The sequence below is a fragment of the Egretta garzetta genome, unplaced genomic scaffold (assembly GCF_000687185.1).
Source record: "Egretta garzetta isolate BGI_Z169 unplaced genomic scaffold, ASM68718v1 scaffold45, whole genome shotgun sequence".
NCBI classification, from domain to species: Eukaryota; Metazoa; Chordata; class Aves; order Pelecaniformes; family Ardeidae; genus Egretta; species Egretta garzetta.
The window spans coordinates 1,423,857-1,446,485 of NW_009260028.1; the positions used below are offsets into that span (position 1 = coordinate 1,423,857).

Here is a 22,629-nt window from a genome sequence, read left to right on the forward strand (position 1 = left end):
TTGGTCAAAATACTGAGTCAACTTTTCACATAATATCACACAGAATTGCAGATGATACTGACATTGGTCCAATTACACTAAAGCAACAAAAATGTCACTTTTTGTGCTAGAAAACATAAAGTAAATATGGGTAACTTCTAGGCATTTTCTCTTTAACTTTTTCATGTTTCTGTTGATCAAGGGCCGAGAGTCACCTTCCACTCTCCATGTTTTCTCAAATGGATTTGACCAGTGGTATAACCTCTTAAATATAAGGGTTCATATGCTTACCTAGATGGTAGCCAGTAGTAAAGTTTGCAAGGAATCCCTTCTTTGTTGCCAACTTGTCCGTAAGGAAGATTACTGTCATCTGGTTTGTTGTAGAGAAGACATCTGGCAATGGGTCTTGTCCTGTATAGACAGCTATTCTCCAGGAGAACATGAATACATTGAATCTATTTTGTTCTCACATATTTCAAAATGTTTTGGGTTCAAAAGCAAATACTGTTACCACATGAATACAGTTATTCCCCCAAACCTAACTGCTATCAGACTGCAATAATAAAAGCTTAACCCCAAATTTGACACATCAGTACAGAAAAATAAGGTTTGACTAAGAGATTGTACTTCTGTTTGTCCACATACATGAGCAGTCTTATTTATTGAGAGCTTAATTTCATTTGGATTGCATAGAAAGATGTGTGTGCAAACATTTGGGAAATGTGATGTCATATAAAGTATGCTTTCTCAAGTTTTTTTCCTAATTTCTGAGACACAAAAATGTGAAGAAATGTAAAAAGAAATTAGAGAGAATTGATTTCCTTTATATTATATCCACCAGTTTGCTCCAGCTGCCTGATTACATTAATTTTAGTGCCCAATGCTGTTACTTGCCCAAAAGTAAGGAATTTGGTCCTCTGCCATCTCTGACTTCAACTACATCATAAATATTTTCCAGATCAAAAACCTGAAAATGAAGTTGAATGTTTTTTCCCTTTTCAGCGTTTAAGTACCACACACCTAGAAAATAATAACACAGAAAAAAATCACCTTATCAGTTGTTACAATTACTATGTCATCTTTATGTTGAAGGATTTTGGGGAAAAAAGAATCTCTGGTAAACTATTAAGAATCAACCAAGAGACTTAGAAGTCTAAATCTTGTCTTTAAAAGCAACTTATGCTGTCTGGTTCCAAAACTCAGTTGACTCTCATTCAGTAAAACACTTCTGAAAACTGGATTTAGGCTCCTAGGACATACACACATGCATTTTTTTTTTATCATCCGCGACAACTATGAGTTTCCCTAAAGTAGCAAAGCTAATTCTTTGATAGCTGTGAAAATGTGACCAATATTCTTGTCACTTAAGTCCTATCTGATAGTAAGATAATTTCTATAATCAGTCACAGAAGCCTGTCTTTCAAGTTATATGTCTTTTTAGAGAAGTATTTGCTTCTGTTTAGCCTATGCTTTATTGTATTTGATCTACATAAGTGTGGATACTATGGTAATGTAAAGAAAGTTAAGAAAAAAGAACTGGGTTTTAATCTGTTCTTAGAATGAAAAGTATTTTCTCATTATTGTGAATCTCATTTGGGATCTTGTGAAATTAATTCCTGAAAATAAGAGCCATATCTCAAGTTGAACAGAAACACAAAATTACAACTCTTGTGATTAGCATTGCAACACAATTCTCCAGTTAAAGGTGAAGTAATAAATAATTAAAATTTCATTAAGAAGCAATGACAGAGTTCTTTTCCTTGCTTCATCCATCAACATCACATGGTGGACCACCTTGAAACATTTTCACTTTTGCCAGCGGTAACTTAATCTAAATCAAGTAACATCAGTAGAATAACAATGTCTTTTCACTACTATGTTAAGAAATATTCAGTAAAGAGCAGATCCCTTGCAAAATTCATACACACATCCTTTGCCCCTAGAAAACATTAACTATTTAACAGAAGAGATGATATTAATCTGGCAAATACATTGAGGTGTAATGGTAAAATGGGGACTTTCAGCACCTTGTCTGTTATTACATTGACATAGATATTTGACATAATAGGCGTGATGGAATTAGCTTGTCTGAACCTATTCCAAGGGATTATGCTTGTCTTCATCACTTTTTAATCAACCGGCACATTACTCCTTAGCTTCTGCTAAGTGCCATATAGACTTCAGTTAAAAGATCCCACTGTATATAGCTTAGATCTTTCTTGCTTGACAGCATCTGACTTGGGAAAGTAGATTTAGTATCTCTGCTTTTATAAGGCTAAACTTTTCCTGAAGACTTGGAGAAGAATGACTTACAAAAAGCTTGATTAGGGTAATTGTTTGGAAAGTTTTCAGAGCTGAATGTACTGTTTGGCTCCCAGAGTTCAACAGGCCCTCCACAGTCAGCTGAAAAATAAAACATTTAAAAAACATAATCAACATATTTTCTTACTTTTGCAGTCCATTGTAACAAAGATAATTTGGAAAAAGTAATTTTATGAAGAGGATATTCAAGTTAACTTCATCTCTGTAAGGGTTCAGTTACGGTGCCATTGGTTTAAAGTTTAAACCATGAGTTATGAGAAGCCAACACTCTGGTAAGGACACAGACAATTGAGGAAGAGAGGTATGTAAGAAATTCACTGTCTGTATTAGTTACAGTGTCCAAGTCAGACCTCCTGACATACACAATTAATGCCATAGTGTTATCTACAGCTATAGTTCATATATTGCTGGTTGTGAAGTGCTAGTGCCCAGCTGCACAACTGTATTCACAATGGTGCTATGAGAAATCTTCCCCGTGTAATTCGGGAGAGGACACAGACTGTTGTTCATTTGGTGATTATTAGTCTGCAAGCTGTGCACATGACAGAAAATATGAAGAACAGAAGGTGATACAGTCAACTGTATAATTTACTAGTACATTAATATAAAAGCTAGAAAATGTCAGAGAGGAAAGCCCTCCCCCATTCAATATAACCTATTTATGCACTTAGCTTGTATGCCTTGCTTATTATCTGATTGATCTTCTTGCAACATTAGGAGAGATACCGAAGTAAAGACCATTTTGTCACCTAGCAAATAAACCTTATAGCAAAAAACCCCTTTATACTGTTATTTTGATTTCATCAGGACCCTAAAAACTTGTTAAACTTGTAAATGGCAAAAGTAACCATTTGCTTTTTCCTTGAAACAACTGCTCCAATAAGAAACTCTTTATCATAAACATGTACAGGCACTTATATAAAAAAATGAATAAAATTTGTTTAAAAGCAAATATTGTAGGTATGTACACACACATACACACACTCACACACATAGACATAGCTAATGGTACTTTATATATTCAGTATTCTTTTTCAATATATAGTTTAGATGGTGGTTTACATCTGAAATACGTCAGCTTCATATTTCAAAACTTTACTTCATATTGAGAAATATTGTTTATTTTCATTTCAGTTGTACCATCAGAATGAACTTTGGTGGTTTCCCACTTCTGTTGTTTGCAGTTACTTTATTCAAAACCAATCAGTGCTCCTCCACCTGCTTCAGGAAATAGAAATTAAAGCAGAAGATATCTAACTTTTAAATTTTGTTTTTTGTTTTATTCTTTGAATTAAAATTGATTTTTTTTAACTTTCAGACTTCGGCTAAACTTTAATACTCACCGCCACCACCCTCTGTGGCTCAAATTTTGCATTTCGTTATGGCAGCCAGTATTGCATACTCTGAGCCACTTGGGGACTGCATAATCTACAAGCCCTACTGACTTTGCCCATTGAATCCCACTTGTAGGAAGCTCCACTAAATATAAGAAAGATCTGAACTTTCTCACAACAGCCATCTTATAAAACTTTCTATTTCACCAAATCCCTCCTGGCAAGAAAAGCCAAACTCTCTGAAAGTGAAAGGAACTGTTAACAATCACACGCTGACCAACACACGTATTATGTTTCAGCTGTATGGCTCACGATGAGGACTACTTTCTGTAAATACCATTAACAACAAATAAAGATTACATTGGCTTTTTTTATGGAACTTTATTGCACGTACAAACAGACACGCCACTACTGTAAAGCTGCATGAAGAATATGATTCTTAGCCACTACCGTCTGATGATATGAGCAGAGCAAAACCAACTTTCTTAATGGCAGAACAGGGGCAACTTATGATGAAATCTGATCTGGTGTTGACTACATGTAAGGCACATTAGTAATGATCTTCTTCCTCTCGCATGGAAAAATGATAGAGGTAATTGATTTCACTCATGTCTGAAAAAAATTTTTAAAAATGTCCAGTGATCTTTAAACACAAATTTACGTGGAGGTATTAGTATAGCTGTCACTCAGAGAATCAAATAGCAATCAGCACCAATAGTCTTGGTCCTTTCATCAAGCATAATAGATTATTTTCTCAACGCTGTCAAAGATGATATATGACCTATTAAAAAAAAAATTCCCCTGTGCTTTGGCCAAAATTTTAATTTATATTGCCGTACACATCGTAAGTGTGGAATCTACACAGTAATTCCCACACTGGTTTTTTTTTTTTTTGTGTTAAAAGACAAGTTATAAATTCCACACTGGTTTTTTTTTTTGTGTTAAAAGACAAGTTATAAATGAATATGAAGATGAAAGCAATCTTTGTTTTAGATGAAAGTGTAAGCTGACAGTCTTGTGCAAAAGACAAAAGCAAATCCATCTTCCTTTTCCCACCACCAAAATTTTATTTGACTTTTCAATGAGCTTTTGTGGCACTGTGAACAATGCCAGTGCCTTTTACTGAAGCTCTAAGTATAGCAAAAGAAATTGGCTCAGCTCAAATTCTTTCATCTCTTGTTTATAGACAGGACATTTGTAGAGAAACCATTAGTGTTAGTAAGCTTGCACCATATCCATCAAAGTAATTTCATACTTCTTTGAAGATGATTGATAACTTTCACTTTTTTTTCAGCAGGTTACACATAGCGTATACATAGCATGCCTCAACAAAGTTATGCAGACAAGTTAGTTTTTCCCCAGCAACAGCTTAGACTGCTCTTGTATAATATTGAAAGACAGTGTGGATCCTCTCTAATCTGTTTCATAAGGAGTTATATGCCACATGACCACTTCCTTTTTTTGAATATTAAAAACACCCTCATATTTTAGGTAGGGATCTATGGTTTGAATGACATTTTTTGGGTGTTTTGACAGCAGCACTCAGCTGCTGTTTGCCACAGGGTCATTCTACAACTAATCATTAGACTGATGCCAATTTGTGAGGTGCGTTTACCCACAGGACTTGAAAGATGTCTGTAGGTGGCAGACATCAGCACCTCTCCACAGTATTACTTTAATGAAAACTGCAATCAAATTCCAAAACTCACTTTGGTAAATTATAACTGAATTTGCTAGTGTTATTACAATATAATTTTGCTGCCAGAGACATCTTATTAAACTTTACCTCCCTGTGTCTCAGGATGGAGTTCTAAAACTGAATTTTGCTCTTATATTTAGAAGGTTTTGTTTTCTTACCTGTCCTGATGCAGTAGATTTAGATGTGATAGATTTGATAGCATGACAATATTAGTACACAGTGCTTCAACATGAATACAATGCAAACAGTCTTTTTCTATTATTTCAATTTTATACTATTTTTATTAATTATCTGCTGTCAAGAGAGGAACTAGCTGTGCTTTGTAAGTGACAATAATTCTAAGAGGAGGCAATCATGGAACATAGTCACTGTTTGTTTTAATGATTTGAAGCTATCTGTGAATAGGCCTTTTATAGAAATCTCTTTTTCCAGAAAGTTCATGCCTCTTTCACAAAAAATTACAAAGCCCTATCACATATTTTAATGATTTTTTCCACAAGCTTTATTCATATGTATAACAGTTTTTGCTTTGGACCTGGTTAACAGCATATGCAATGTTTCTTTATTGTTTTATATATGTTTTCCAGATTTATAATGATGACTAAAGGTATTTTTTCATATTTTTCTCAGTGAGGTTCTTCTAACTAACTCCGTGAAACTGGAATGTTTTGAAGATGTTTAATTCTCTGTGCTTTCCTCTAAAAGACTGCAATACGATCGGTCTGGATGAAGCTGTACAAAGCTCTCATTAGATCAAGGAGTGGAGAGTCCTTTGACTGGTTTTTTCTGTCCACTCATTTTGTCCAAAACCAAAAGAACTGCTAACTATTCTTCTGTCCTTTCTGTTTCCCTATATAATTTTTTTTCAAAGCAAATATTGCTTTCTTTTTCCTTTTTAATGTAATTAAATATAGTTGGAATAACAATACAGCCAAATAAATATTGGAAAAAATTCATTCATTGTGAGTTCCAGATAATACCTCCATTTTGGTTATTAGAAATTCGCATAGATCGTGCTCCATTCTTAAACCATTCTGGCACTATTACAGATTAATTCCCCTAAATATAGGAGCTTTCAGTGTGCATGTGTTCTCAGAGCTTTGTGAACTTTTACTGTTACGAGCTCTAGTTATATTATTATGTGACTTTGCTCATTCTCTTATTCCCCTGCTATATTGCTTATAATTTCAAATATAGAGGTTATAATCTCCCTTCTCTTTCTTCTTCCTTCCTCTTCAGTAGCTTCCTGGAAGCTTTACTAATTAAAGATTTTAGAGAAAAATTCTAAATTCTTTAAGTATCTTCCACTGTTCAAGTTCAGAAAGATACTGTACTGATAACTTAAGTCGTGAATCTACCAGTTCTGTTGCTATCAATGGAGCCGTGGGCAGGGAACCTGGTTCCTAGTATGTTATCCTGAAGATAACTTTTTAATGCTGAAGAGAGTTTTTTACAAAACTGAAGGCTGAAAATTTCGGAATCACTCAAACACAAATACAGTAATAGGAAATGGCAGTCAACTGTAATTTAGTGTTTACTTACTAGGAACTGAAGGGGTGGTAGTAACAGCTGGAATCACAGTTGGCTCTACATAAATACTTTGATTACACTTTCCCTTTGTCAAGCCAATGTCATCCAAGGCAATATCACTGGGACCATGCTTTTTAAAGGCATCAAAAATAACCTGGAATTCATGAAAAAAAAAAAATTAGGATTTTATAATGTATTGAAAAATTTTTCAGCTTCCTATGCTGAACCATTCTGTCTTCTTTCTTGAATGTTCTTATTTCCACTGTAATCTACACTGGTGCTACACTCAGAGGAGGGCATCAGGGATGAGACAGGATTCTTCACAAAACAAAACAGCTCTATGCAAGCCGAATGGATCATTCTAAGGAATGCAGGAACTTCTTTGTATAAATGATGAACACAATTTAAAACTATTCAATAACTCTACTTTTATATGTAAATACATTTAATTTTTGAGACACAAATACTGTATCACTCATCTCATCAGTCCAAACTTCTCCTGATCTAATGATGTATCTCCATGAAAAATTAGAAGTAATCTCATTTGTTTGTTGTTGTTTTAATATCCATGTATTTAAAGTAATCCTACTATCAAGGAACTTGTGCTGGTGAAATACAGATAGGTATAGCATTCTTCTTAAGATCATAAAACACACATTTGCTGGAAATCTGATGCAGCCAGGTCACAGATGCATTTACTTCCTCAGATAGTAAACGCATCTTTCTGACAGTGTTTTTGCATCAATCAAAACTACTATAGCAGAACAAGCCATCCCAAATACCTACAAAAAGAAACTTTTTTTCAACAGAGAGTTGCTGAAGGAACTGTCTAGCATAAGTCTTCTCCTTTTATTTACAGGCAAGTTAGGTCAGTTTTTAACCATGTGGCACCAAATACATTTCCGTCTGGAACATGCTTTCAGTGAATTATTCTGTAGTTAGTTAGTGAAAATACTGCTTCAAAATCTAAAGTTACTTGTATTTAGATCTTCTCATGGCTAAGTGCTTTATGTCACACTCACTGTTGAGATTTTATACTCCACATCAGATTTCAATAGGTTTTGAACACCCTTGTTTTGTGGAAAGCTCTCTTTCATGATAACATTCATTGTCCCATGACAATGTTAAGGTTTTCTGTTTTCCACAATAATAATACTTTAAATTCCAGAGCAGGGAAGGAGGAAGGGATGACAATTTAAATGGGTACTTCAGTGTTCTGCATGTTAACATTTATTTGATGGCATGCATTAGCTAACAGTACTAAATATAATCTTTAGAACATTTCATTTGGCAGAAAACTCTGATATCAGTTTAGACAAAGTAAATTTTTAAAAGAACTAGCAGTTTAACAAACCTTAAAATCAGATGTTTCATTCAAAGTTACTTGTCCATAATTCCAGCTGTTTCCATAGTTTCCTTCTTTCTGGAAAATGATCTTTTCTGAACCATGCTCGTTACTTACACTAACTCTTAAACGGTAAACATTTTCACTGTACATGAAATACCTACATGGGGAAGAGCAATTTTGTTAGTATTAGAACAAAGTGGAATTTGATGAAATAACATCAAGCTTTTTATATGTTTTTATGCAATTAGGACTAACTTGCAGTAGGCTTGAGAATTAAATGAGTTGTGTGTTTAGGTTACACCTGGAAGTTTTACTTGGTACTTTGCTACATTTTCTGCAGAGGCCTAGTTAAGCTTCATGACAGAAGACATTTCAGGGCTTCTTAAAGTTTCTATATAGAAATTCATATTAGATGCAGGGTGAAAAAGAAAATACATTAAAGCTAACTGTAAGAATCAAACCTATGAAGGAGTCAAAGTTTCAGGCCTGGAGTTGAGACTGATCATGGAAATCCAAACAGAAATGGGCTTTTATTGCTGGCACATTGACTTGGATTAATATTCTATATGAAAGAAAGCTATTTGGTTTTATTCTTAAACAAAATATATGTTTAGGAATTATGAGAGATACCAAAAGCTTAAGCAAGATGAATCTGAAGAGACCAAAGGCAGACTCAGAATCCGGACTCTCTCTTCTCCAAATCCAAGTCCTATGGGTGTTGAAATATAAAATCCTGCAAGGCAATGAACACATTTAGTCAGTACAGCATTACTGATTTTTATTTTAAATGAGAGTTTTTACATCAAAAATAATATCAATAATATCAAATACAGATAGTGTTACATGACTTGGAAGATTCCTGACACAATAAATGTGAATGATTATCATAAGTTATATTCATCAGTCAACAACATATTAAAAAGAGCTTTTAAGCTTGTTGGACACCCCTCAGAACTAAATATGAAATGGGAAACTAGTCCTTTTAAAGTCAGTGGGAGACCTGCCTTTTATTTAGTGAAGGCAGAGATTCACCTGGGTGATTTCTACTTAGTTTATAAAAATTTCTTCCTGTTTGACATTGCTTATGATTTTGCAGAATAATTATCTGACATTTTTATAACTTTTATCCACATAATAATGGGAAAAATGGGTTGAATTTTGAGGGGGGTAAGAGAGTGACTACATGAATATTTTATATGAAGGTGAAGCATTTCAAACTAGAGGAATACATTATTTGGGGAAATTCCTTGCAGCTGGGAATTTGGACTTCTTGCTGCCATATGGAAATATAACTTGAGGTCAGGCTACAGAAGCATTGTGATTTTTCACAAGAAAATAAAAATTAGGTAGAATTAAAAGTCCTAAAATAAAATTCTTGCTTTATTAAATTATTGATTTATTGAGATCACAGCTGTAATCTTAGATTTAATTCTATCTATCATCTAACACATTTATATGCAAATATTATATTCATAGAATTTACAAATAAATATAAATATAATTATATCATTAAAATAATATATATTATATTCTGTTATTTATACTTCTAGATTAATTAGCTTTTTCATATGAGAGGTTAAAGTACCTGAAAATTAGTCTGAAATGTGAATCAGACCTTTAATTCTTGTATTGACTTAGAAAGCACGTATTAAAGTATAGATGGTGCCTAGCTTCAAGAAAATGAGCATAGCATTCTTCTTCAGAAAAGGTCTTCATATAGGCAAAGAGACAGTTCTCTGTCTTTGTTTCATCAATTCTCTGAGCATTCAGAATCAATTCCTGAGTATGTATTAAGTCCTTTGCTTTTGAAGAGCAGCAAAACAAAAATACACTGTCTCACTGAATGTATGTAATAGCTAAATATTAATGATGCAGCTCACATTTTTACTTCAAACACAGGTCATACAAATTTGAATATTCAATATAATAGCAACAATATCTATAACAGTATTACATATGTCAGCTTAGACCTAGCACAGTGAAACAGAACACCTAAAATAAATTAGCATTTTTAAGAGAGCTAGAAATCATGGGCAAGTGTTTTATTAAACAAATTTTACATGTTTTAATCTGATTTATATTCAGGGAAGATAAAACAGTGTTCTGATGATTGTTTAGAAGACGTGCATTTACTCAGAGAGGTGAAAAATTTCTATCCAATAACACGCTGAATAATATTTTTCTTTTCCTGCGAGTAACTTCTTCCAGAATAACTTGTAATTTTTCCAGTTAATTGTCACTGAATAAGTTCTGTATAAGTCTTGAATAGAATACATATAATCATTGCAAAATCCAAATTATGATAACTGGTTTTGGCTGGACTGACAAATCACCTGAGAAAGAGATTGTTTGATTTTCCTGTTGAAGCAGAAAAAACGTTTTGGAGTCTAATTCTGGGATAAGCATTCATGATACACCTTCAAAATCTGATTCCTATCAGTATTGTCTTTTTAATTAAAACCCACATTTGATCTGATCACTCTTCCAATTAAGTTGATATGCTATATCAGCTACTGGAGTGTTTTTGTGTTTTGCATGTGTGTTGAAAATTAGTATGCTTGGTGTGCAATTCTAACTGGGGACACAAGTGCCCTATGTACCCTGCAGGTCAACTTTATGTTAAATCAAAATAATTCCTTGACAACCATGAGGATGTCACCAGTAGACAGGGATGAAATAAAAGTGATTTCTCAAACATACATGTGTTTTCTTCCTTAAGATAAACATGCAGTTATATGACCTATAACACTGTTGCATAATAGAAATTCCTTTCTCGGATAAGGCACTTTAGCATATTAACATCACTGAAACTTTTCAATACCTCACACTTTAATATCTTTATCTATTCTTTCATTTCTTCTTTTAGTTTTGGAATATTTCCACAAGATGGCAATCGGTAGTATAAAACATTTTGTCTCGTAGCCTCCTGCCCTCATTTTTATGGCAGAATAAAATTACATCCCAATAATACCATTATGAAGAAACCACTATATGGTGGTATAACATAAGCTAAATCAAGCTTTTCCTTTAATCTGCAATCAACTTGTATTTGATCTTACCTGACATGTTGCCGAATGTATGATCAAAATCAGGACCACTCATAAAGGGAAAGGTAGGGCCCTGAACTCTCTCCCAGTCGGAATCATCATCTATATCTTGTAACCAGTAACAAAAGCCATCTTCAAAAGTGCAATTGACTTTCTCATAATCTGTGAATAAGAACTTCTAGTAACTAAAAATGACAGAGACATTAAGTATTTTCTCATAATTACATAAGAATAAGTAATGACAATGTGAATTTTTAAATATGTTTCAAAACCAGAACCCACGGTAACTCAATTTCCTCTTTTATGCAATGTGTCATTTGTACTTGTTAACAAAATACTGTTGCTGAAGGTGGCCCTGCATGATCTTGCACTCATTCATCAACTTTCTCTTGTGATCCTTCACCAGTAATGTGGTGGAGGAATGAGAGAGGACTCCTTGCGTAGCTAACACCAAGGGCTAACCCTGCGCTTTTCCTCTTTTCTTTGCCAAGGCCTGGACTGCTCCAGATACAAGGGCTCATCACCAGAGCTGAATGCTCAGAAGATAAGTGCTGTTCTCCATAGAATCATAGAATCACTTTGGTTGGAAAAGATCTTTGAGATCATTGAGTCCAACCTTTAACCTAACCCTGCCATCCCACCACTAAACCATGTCCCATGCACCAGGGATGCCCCTATACTTGTCCTTCTCCTTTGCTCCTTCCTTGCTCACATATATTTGTTGCAACATCCTTATAACTTTTCTTCCCATGATATTTTATTCAGTGTCTTTTCATGATGTCTTGAAGTGCAGGTCAGCCCCCAGCCAAGGGCTTCTATGTGACAAGAATTTGCTGGCACCCTGGATGCTTCCTGCAGCTTCTCTCTTCCCAGCCACTTCCCCTACTCTCATCCTGCTCAAAATTTAGCAGCTGAAGAAGCCTTCACTTGTCCAAACTGCATCTAATTTTTTTTCTGACTACTAAAGAACACCAATGCATGAATCATATTGCTGCATTTTGTTGTCACTGTAGATTTACTGCACCTGGATTTTTTTCAGTGTCTATTTATTGTAGCAGGTATTTTCCTGAATCTTAGTTTTACCATTTGAGACTACTACTTGTGACAATGACTTAGGACATCAGAAACTCTGGAGAGTAGGTACTGTCAGGTGATCACAGAATACTGATTAGTGTTAGTGATTCAACAGTGTTCATTAGTGAACAATCTGGCTGAGGGGAATCTGATGGAGATATGGCCAGAGTTTTACTCGTATTTAAACAGATTAACTTTGTAAGGCATCACCCTACTGCTAGGTATGGTCCTGTAAACCTGTTGACAGTCTTATTGCAAACAGTGATTTGATCTTTAAAATAGTAAGAAATTTCTCAAAGTGGATCTAGTTAGTGGACTGGGCCAGAAAGTACTGCTTCCCTCTTCATCTCCATTTTGTCAAACTGAAAATATAGTTTTACCAAACTTCTGGGATAACAAACAAACAAACACATACACAAAAAGAACACTTACTGTTTAGTTCATTTGCATTGAATGTAGTGTACATTGCATTAAAGCCATTGTAATTTTCAGAATAATCAGATATGAACTGTGCTGTAGCCTCATGAGAAAATATATAAATTGTCTCAGAATTATTCCCTGAGAGAGAAGCTGAGAACAAATAAAGAATAATATAGTCAGAGAAAAAACAATCTCATGAACATTAAAATCCCCAGTACTGTCACAAAAATACAGTGGATTAACTTTTTGAGTCTTAAAGAATGCTTTCCCTCTTGCACTGTGATCCTGCCTGCAATAGCTTCAAAACTGTGAAAGCATTTAGCTGTTTGACTGACATATAAGTATTCTGCATATCCTATATTTCATATCCATCAATATAGATACCAGCAAGTGGCGAAATATCTCTTATAGTACACATATGCAATGCTATAAACTTCATATCCATGCTTATTGTTCTGTATATGTTCTCAAAATTTATGAACGTGCACTCTGAAACTCCAGAATCACAGTACTGGTTACATATTTTTGTTATATATAATTTCTCTTACAGTTTACTAATTAGCACATACACCTACAGATATTCAACGAGTAAGGAAATTGTAAATTACATAGCAATTTCATTTTGTGGTGTATGCATGAAGGCATACAGTACTGGAACAATTGCAATGTTCTGAGAAGTGACTGGTCAGGGTGCTAGATAATTTCACCTAGGCTCCCTTTTCCATGAAAGGTTGGACCAGAGGATCTTTCAAGGTCCCTTCCAACCTGGGCAGTTCTAGGATTGTATGGTACAATGTATCTAAATTTTGACTTTAAATTCTAAATCAATGTAAATTCACTCATATAAATTCTGTTAAGTCTGAAGTGAAAGAATCAATACAAGTCATCACACAGTAAAAAAGTTGCTCCTCCATCTAAAGCTGATATGATGCCAGGCAACAACAGTTAGACTAGCGATTGTATTCAGGATAAAGAAAATCCTGAATGCCTCATTGTTCTGTGAAAGTTTTTGCCTCCACTCTTTTTCTTCTGAAGTCCTTGCCCAATTTTGAACAGGTAGACTTTGCTTTTCTGAGGAAGAGCTATTTACCTACTTGTAGTACTATATATTTGAGAGTGTCAAATTATTAAGGAAATACAATAGGGGTAATCTTTCACACTTTTAATTATGTGTGTGATATTTTCCTTTCTTCTTCTCAGGTTCTTTTACTTACTTAAGTGGAGAGTCTTAATCTGGAAATGCCTTGTAGTCCTTCTTTCCTCTACATTTGGTATTTCCAATACCTGGAAATCTATCCCTCAAACTGCAAAGTTTTAGGCAATCCACAGAAATACAGTCTTTAACATTGTCTTTGTGGTATCAGTGGTCATCTCCACAGCAGTCCTTAAAACCATGCAAGCTAATGGTTGCTGCAGAGAATACTGAAGCAATCTCTCACTTCTAAATTGAAATGTCAAAGGGGGATAAAATTCAAAGCAGTACTGAAAGGGTAGAATTTCTCCGTTCTTTATTTTATGAGTCTTATATGATTTCTCCTTCCCGTTCTCACCCTGCTTTCAAAATAAAGATGAATAAATACCTTTCTGTCTTATCTCTATATATTTATCTTCAAGTATATGTATTCCACCTCTGATGGAATTCAGTTGGATAGACTGAGTCTTGCGAAAAATGAGCAAAATCCCAGTTTTCCAAAATAGAATATAGAGACAGAGATAAGGTATCATCAATATTTCAAAGTCTGAGGAAAGCAATGCCATGCTTGTAATGAATTTCAGGGAGTATCATAGTACTTCTCACAACAGTTTCAGTTTAGATCTTTTCATTTTATGTTACTGTATGTGATGTTATAGAGGATCTTCTGACAACATATTGCCAATGAACCATGGACTCCCCAAGGTCATGGATCTGGTGAAGTTATCAAGATCATTCAAATAAGGTCTTTAAAAAAAGTAGAGATTTCTTTAATATATTAGGGAAGCATTTATCTGGTCTCTTTGTATAAGTAGATATGTATATTGAGATCAATTGCCTAACACGGTAGCTTTACAGAGATCTATTCTTCCAGTTAAACATATGCATGCAATTTTTTCACTTCAAAATGCTTATTTTACCACTTAATTTTTATTAATGGAAAAGTAATATTAGCTGAAAAAACCCTTACCTCTTAAAATCTTGTTTTGTCCTATACCTTCAAAAATGTTTAAATTGTCCGCATATTGTTGTGTATGAAAAGAAGTGAAGTTCAGCTTAATGGATAACCCTTGAGGCACTCTAAGATAACAAGAGAAAAATAAACCTCAGAACTGAAAGTGATGTTCTAGTAATCTTTTTTTGACTATAGTAAATTCTTTGTGTGCTTGAATAATGTTAAATTCGGAAACAATGTGAAATTACATTAATCAAAATTATTAATCAAGATGACCAATTTGGCTAACTCCTAGCTTGTAAAATTACCAAAGGAATAGGGCATAAACCTTTTGTAACAGTACAAGTACTCCTTTACTCACTGGAGTTAAGTATATTTTAGGAACTGAATCTTCTAAACTTTAGAATGTGATATTCAGCTGAACAGTTTTTTGTAGGTTTTTTTCTCTGCATCTTATTAATTTAAAATTACTTTTTAATACATATTACTAATGGAAAACATCTCACTGCTCACATAGACTTTCTAAAGCCAGAGGAATGGTATCATGGTATCAGTATGAATAGCAAGATATCAAAATCTGTCTTCTCAAAGTCCAAAATAATGTCTCTTATGACAAAAACAGGATTTGCATGAAGATTTAAGGATCTCAAACCTACTGTTTGGCGACATGTTATCAAACCTGACCATGACCCAGTAAGTATAATAACAAAAGTCACTTTAACTAAAGTGTAAAAAATGCTGGGTATTATTTTGTTGAAGTTATGTTCTTTCAGTAATCTATATTTAAGTAGCTCTCCCATTGCCTTTCTACTAAACATGTATGGTAGTCCAAATTGTAGAAATCTACTATCACAATCAGCCTAGCTTCCTATACCACTATTTGTTGTTTTCTGGAACTGAGATGCTCAATTGCTGTTCAACAGCAATCTTGGTGCTTATCAGTAGTGATTAGTAAAGATGTGTGAAGTAGATATTTGAATATTTGCATTTGCTTTTTTTTTTTTCTTTTTTTTTGGTTATGTATTTCTCCAAAGGAAAAAAAAAATATCTTTGATTTGAAAAGAGTAAAACATATAGTTGAAAGGTAATCTTTCAGGAAGCTAATCTTTAGGGGATATATTAAGCATACTGCTCTTTTAAAAGCAAAGGAAATTACATCTTAATTTGGAGAGGAGTTAAATGGGGTGAAAATGTAAATGTTTTTCCTGAAGGTAATGGGGAAATCTTTCTAGACAAAAAAAGGCAGAAGAGAAATCAAACCTTGGGTGTATTATAGGGTGACTTTTAACACATTTTTATAGGGATTATAAAAATAATAGGATAAAATATCTCTCATTGGTTACTGGAAAATCCAAAATATTCCCTCATAGAAAAAATTCTGTTAGAAAGGGAGAGAAAATTTTAGTACCACATTGAATTTTTCAGGCCTTTACTGCCAATGATGCCAGATGTTTTTAAAATAGATAACTGGAAAATAAAACCAGATGGTTTTTGTCATTGATCCATCTGTAATTACACAGACCTGCAGCACCTGCATTATATTATTTGTGATTACTCATGATTCTTTCCAAAATTAAGCTTTTGTTAGCTACATACCTCATATAGATATCTACCTAATGCAATGCTTCTTGCAGCTATAGCAGCATTTGAAGCAAAATTAACAGCTTAGAGGGAAGTAGTGCACTTAAGACTCGATTATTTATCGTGCTATTATTCCGTAGCACTTTGAACTAACGAACAAGTCAGGCTTATATTCTGAATGATACAAGCTTGTGCTTTTCCTGTGACACACCTGTATTCTAAAACAAGGTGTAGTCAGTAATTATTGGTGAATAGTATTGCTAAAAATTAGAAGGAACAAATGTACTAAACAGAAGGAGAAACTTGACTTTTTCTTGGAAGTGTCAAAATGAAGACCAAAGACCTGAACAAACTCAAAGGTTAGCACTTTCAAAGGAGCCTTGGGAATGAGAAGTCTAGTTCTTATCCAATTTTAAAGGCATTTCCTTAATCTTCTTTGAAACTCTTCTACCAAATTAATACTTCTCAAAGGAAGGCCATTACTACAAATCCCTAATAAGAATTACCGCCCTTCAAAGCAGTAACTTCTGAGTTGGCAGTCATTGTAGGGATGTTTAGGAGCTTCCAACTTGCAATCATATAACTTATTTTAGATGTGTACTTTAGGATGAGATTTGTCACATAGTATAGTTATCTTTTTTTTTCCCCTGGCCTATGAAGTGGAGCTTGAGTATTGAAGTCAAATAGCTGTCCCTCCCTGTAGGTATGTATCCTTGATTAAATAAATTCTACTTCTTGTTCCTAGGGTCTAGAAAGCATTTGGTGCTATTATGTCAAATGATACTCATGTGCTTTTAAAACATATTCCTAAATGACTTAAGGAGCACAGGTGCGGTTAACTCCCAGACAAAATGTGTACCTATAAATGACAAGGGAATTCTTGAAAATTCCACCTTTTAGTTATATCATATAAAACAATTATATAAGACTAGTATTTACTGTAATACTTTGAAACAAATATCTTGTAATTAGTTTGAGTTACATGATTTATCTTGAGCTTACAAATATGTTCCTGCACATGCATATAATACACAAGACTTCTCAAAATCATACCTAAGAATTTTTATTAGTGGGAAAATTACTGATTTAGTTATGGGGTTTAGGCATGCAAGCTTTTAAAGAAAAGTTACATGAATACAAAGGAGAAAATGCTATCACATATTGTCCATGCTGGGGTATTTAGGAATAGAAACAAATGGCATTAAGTTCGATGTGCAGGAAAAAATATCACCTAATAATCAGAAAAATGTTAGTAGAAAATTATTGGAAAATGTCTTACAGTATGATCCATTGGCAGATGATATTTGCATTATACGGTTTTGGATAATTCATAGACTGAAAAAACCCAGAGGAATCAGTCAACATAAATTTTCCGTCACAAACTGCAGCTGTAAAGATATAATGAAGAACATTTGTCAAAATTCCATTTGAAAAACAGAATCAGAGCCAAAATGGGGATGACCTTAGATATTGGTTTACAGGGATTATCTTGGAAATGCTTTGTAAGCAACAATTGGAAGACAAAGTAAAACACACTACCAACTTACTCCCATTTCTCATTCCTATGACTATTTGATCTCAAAGTACTATATGAGAGGAAAAGCAGTACAGATAATTAACTTTTGAATTAGAGACATCCAGGTAATCCAAACTAGTCCAAACCAATCCAAATAATTCAAATCTAACAGTTGGAACAATGAATCCAACTCCCTTTCTTCCATTTTATTTATACATTTGTAAGGAAACAGGATCTTGCCTTAACAGTTCTTATCTACAGCTACTTTAAATCAGGAAACTGAGTTTGCACTACCAGAAACAATTTGGTATCATGTGAATAACAGCAAGAAGGGATATGGTTGACTATTGCTATCTCTGCTTTTATGAGCTTCCTAGTTCCTCACCTTATATATTACTAAGTACTCCAAGAGATAAGTGGATATCCCAAGTTTCATGCCAGCTATCGAATTCATTCATCTGAAGTAAATGTCATCCATCATCACATATTTTTTTCAAAAAGCTTTTATTAGTTTTCTTTCCTTCATGCTGTTATTCCATTCTGTACATGTTCTTCAGTTTAAAAATCAGTTATTTACAAAAAAATGTGGGTTTAAGCCTCAGCAAGATTGGAAATGCTAGTTCATATTGAGTTATTCCAGCAGACACTGAAGCACCATTGAAGCTTTTGTTAAATCTTTTGAACATTATGTTAGGTATCTGCCTGGTGATGATTTTTCTTCAGTTTTTCAGAAAGCATCATAGAGCTTTCAAATAAGGATAAAATCAGTACCATACATGGTTACCTGGGGAGGTAATGGCAAGTTCATCAATCTGAGGCAGATAATCAGAAATTAGATAGAGCTTTTCATTAACATCAGAAATGAAATCATACCTATAATGACTATCCAAATTATGAATAATCAATCATATTGAAAATTAAATGGAAATTTTATTGAGCATAGTCCTCCTCTGGGAAATGATAGATAAAATGGTAAATCAGGGCTCCTTGTCTGTTCACTTATAATGTAAAATTATTTCTGACTACCACTGTAGCAAACACAACATAAAAAATAAGCTTTGTTTCCAGCAGGCTCAGGCATGCACTGCTAATAAAGATTGTGCAGAATGAACTTCACCGATGATGATATGTCTAATGTATGAGCTGGAATAGAAACTTATTCCCTTTTGCAATTCTTATGGTCTTTGAGAGGAAAACAGAACACATAAGATTTTAAATACATAGAGAAAAAAGGTCCAGGAAAGAGAGCGTTACTATTCTATGTAACCTTTTAAATCAGAATAGGCTACAGCTTTAGACCTGGGTATTGGTATAGAAGTAGTCTTACTGTCCATTTTAATTCATGTGTTTCCTGTCCTTACATATGGGCTAAAATTTATAAACGTTTCCCACTGAGAAGAATAAAATCAGTGTGAGAAGAAAGAAAGTGCCCAGCTGTTGACAAGTGGTTAGCAAGACACAGCCTGATCTAAAAAGGAGTTTATAACACTGCAGTAATAAAAAGAGATATAGCATACTGTTCTAATAAATTTCATGACAAAAGTTTGCTCTTGTTAATAATTCATTTCTGTTGTTCCTGTTTCCTTTTATTTGTTTCTTCTAATCTCTTACAAGGCAGTGAGTATCTTGAAACTGGACAGAAAGATTCAGGCAAAAGTCTTTGGGCTGCTCACCCATGGCCTAGCAATAGCTAGAGTTTAGTATCTCAGGAATGGGAGGAAGGTAGCTGGGACTTGTCCTATTTCCCTGAAGAACCTCCCAGTGCTTCCTTGTTGCAGGGAGGAGGCAGATGTAGTCAGAGACAAGCAGGGTCACAAAAGTCATTACATTTCTGCCTCCTGGAGCCCTCAGAAAAGCCTCAGTCGTTCTCCTAATGAGACAGGAGATATCTTTTGTAGGAACCACTTTCCCCAACATGCATCTTGCTGTCCATTTCTATTTACGTATGTTGCACACAGGGCACATTAAGAGGGCTTAATCCAGTTATCCTTGAATTGCAGGGAGAAGCTCCCCAAACTGGTCAGATCAAGCCCACATATTTCACTTGACAGGACCTTTCTCTGCCAAGGGCAGTGCATTACTTCCTGGCTTACATATGATTAATCTCTCTCAGTACTATAGTGATGCTGTGAGGTAGGCAATCACAAAATGTTAGCCTAGACATATAATAACTGCAGAGAGAGTCTGCAGAGAGAAACACCTCCTGGGATCAGCCTCCAGCCTCCCTTTCCTTACACTTATGTGCTACATGGCTGCTTTTCAGCAATGCCAGCCATTATTAATAGATGCTGTTCAGACTTTCACATTTCTCTAGAGACCCTTTCATTGAAATTGCTAACTGCACTTTTGCAATGCCTTTTGTTACTGCACTACATTGCAGAGCCAGAAAGAAACCTTTCAAGATAAGTTTAATCAATAAAACCAAAAAAATGAAGGTGTTCAGTTGCCTGAATCTCTGCTGAGAATCTGAGATTTTACTGAATTTTGTCTTTAGCAGGAAGAGACTATTAAAATTCACCCTTCTGTCCTATATTTTAAACCCACTAACATATTCTAAAATCAGAAGTACCAGAAGGAATAATAATCAAGATGAAAAAAACAAAGTTGTTTAAAGGGCAGCAACTCTGTTGTGTGCAAGGGCACTTGTAGCACAAATTATGAATTGGCTGTAAATCTCATTGTGAAACTCTGAAGGACTTCTGAAAATCTAGACAATTTTTGCTTTTATATGACTGTGATAAATTACACTAGGGATGGGACAGAAGTGAAAAATCAAATAGGTAGGAAAATTGGCACATATCCCAAATATGCATACGGCTTCTTCCACTGTTTTTGCAAAGTCTGTTAAGAAACCTAAATATATAAATTTAGAAAAGCTCTGAGGTTTTGGATGGAAAAACTTAAGAGTGAAAACATAACATAAGAGTCACAGAGCAACAATTTGTCCTCCAGCCAGAATTGTATTTCTGTAAGGTTATGAGCTGAAACTGCTAAAACTAATAGTAACTGGATGTTCTACAAAAGTATTTTGATGGATACTTTCTCCAAAAAGTTCAGCTAAGTCTCCCTTCTGAGTTGGCTGAACTCAGAAAAATGCAGGTAATGGGCAGGTCTGCAATCCACCTTCTTTTTCTGAAGAAAATGCTGCTTCTGGCAGAAGGGTTTAGCATGTCACCAGCCTTCAAAATCAGGCTTGCAGATTTTTATTTTTTTTAAATTGGTCTTTTACTTGCTTATTTGTTTTTAAACCAGACCCCAGCATTTTACATGTTTCTGAAAGCTCAGACCAGACTGCCCCCACCATTATTCCAGGAAAGCTCAGAAGGCTGTTCTCACAGCAGAAGGGAAGTAAGATTTCCAGATTTCTAACACCAACCTACTAAAACACTCAGTGAGTTAATTGCTCCATCTTCTCCTAAACATTTAAGAAGTTCTCTTTGCAATAAAACTTTACAGACTTTTAACTGAGAGCTGAGACTGTGAAGACCTACAGTAACACACGTGCCTCCTCAACAAAAAGCTGCACACACACTTTGATAAGCAGCAACGCAATCAGACTCCTTGGTACATTTTCACAGTGTTCACTGCTACATGGAGCAGTGGCTGCTCTGCACAAAAATGTGCTCAGGGAAACTAGGCAGTCAGATAAAGGCAAACAAACTAGGCGCTGAAGGATATAAACTTTTTCCATTAAAAACCGAACAGGTTCCAGTTTTGTAAGTATTTCACAGAATCACAGAAAGGTTGAGGTTGGAAGGGACCTCTGAAGGTCAACTGGTCCAACCCCCTGCTCAGGCAGAGCCACCTAGAGCCAGTTGCCCAGATTTTCATATCATCATCTTGCATCCCTCATTGCGGTGCCAGCAACACAAACATTTGTGTCAGAGTCATACAGACACTCCCGTTCCCCAGCACCCAGAGTAGTGAGATGCAGGTGGGCGGCCAACAAACAGAGTTAGAGTTCCTGCCAGGGCTCCATTCTGCCGTGGCAACAGTCGCGCTTGCCTGCCCTGGCTGCAAAATGCTGCCACTGCCCCCCATCTAGGTTTCTGGAAGTAGAGTATCAATGTACCTGAGTGAACAGAGTAACCTGGGAAAAGCTGTTTGTAGTGTTTTCTATGAAGATATTCTTAATGCTGGAATCAAAAGAGAAACCTCTCTTCTGACTCCAAATATGCCATTAGGTAGTTTCTGATACTAGGTGATGTGACATTATAATTGTATAGGGTCATAATTTTAATTTATTTTTATTATTTTAGTACAAAACTTCATATGAATTTTTTATATTATTTTATCATTTACATTATATGTATCTAAATTAATAATTTATACAATACAACATTTCTTCATTATTTATTAAGCATATTCTTCATTAATGAGAATTTTAAAGAAAATTGTTTCCATTTACAAGATACAGATATAACAATCCTTATTACTTTTAGTACAATTGATTTGAATTTCACTATGCAGTTTATTGCCTATAAACTATTTACAAACTACTGACAGGTTTAAGTATGTTAAAAAGACTGATTTACAGGGGTTTACATTCTTACCACATCTTTTTTCAGATTCATCTGAATCATCCGGGCAATCCAAGACTCCATCACAAAATAAATCTTTTCTAATGCAGGT

At 34.6% G+C, this 22,629-nt stretch overlaps 1 protein-coding gene across 1 annotated transcript in view; it reads right to left on the reverse strand.

Annotated features, from left to right (window-relative positions):
* Positions 1-22,629, reverse strand: part of TMPRSS15 (transmembrane serine protease 15) — a 54,404-nt gene that overhangs the window by 20,082 nt on the left and 11,693 nt on the right. The window contains exons 9-19 of the mRNA XM_035896489.1: positions 22,551-22,629; positions 17,761-17,869; positions 14,916-15,025; positions 12,766-12,903; positions 11,272-11,421; positions 8,843-8,945; positions 8,219-8,369; positions 6,877-7,018; positions 2,293-2,382; positions 874-999; positions 271-402 (exon numbers count right to left, since the gene is read on the reverse strand). The exon at positions 22,551-22,629 is cut by the window's right edge and continues 18 nt beyond it. Coding sequence (XP_035752382.1) covers positions 271-402; positions 874-999; positions 2,293-2,382; positions 6,877-7,018; positions 8,219-8,369; positions 8,843-8,945; positions 11,272-11,421; positions 12,766-12,903; positions 14,916-15,025; positions 17,761-17,869; positions 22,551-22,629 — 1,330 coding nt within the window. The remainder of the gene's footprint in view (positions 1-270; positions 403-873; positions 1,000-2,292; positions 2,383-6,876; positions 7,019-8,218; positions 8,370-8,842; positions 8,946-11,271; positions 11,422-12,765; positions 12,904-14,915; positions 15,026-17,760; positions 17,870-22,550) is intronic.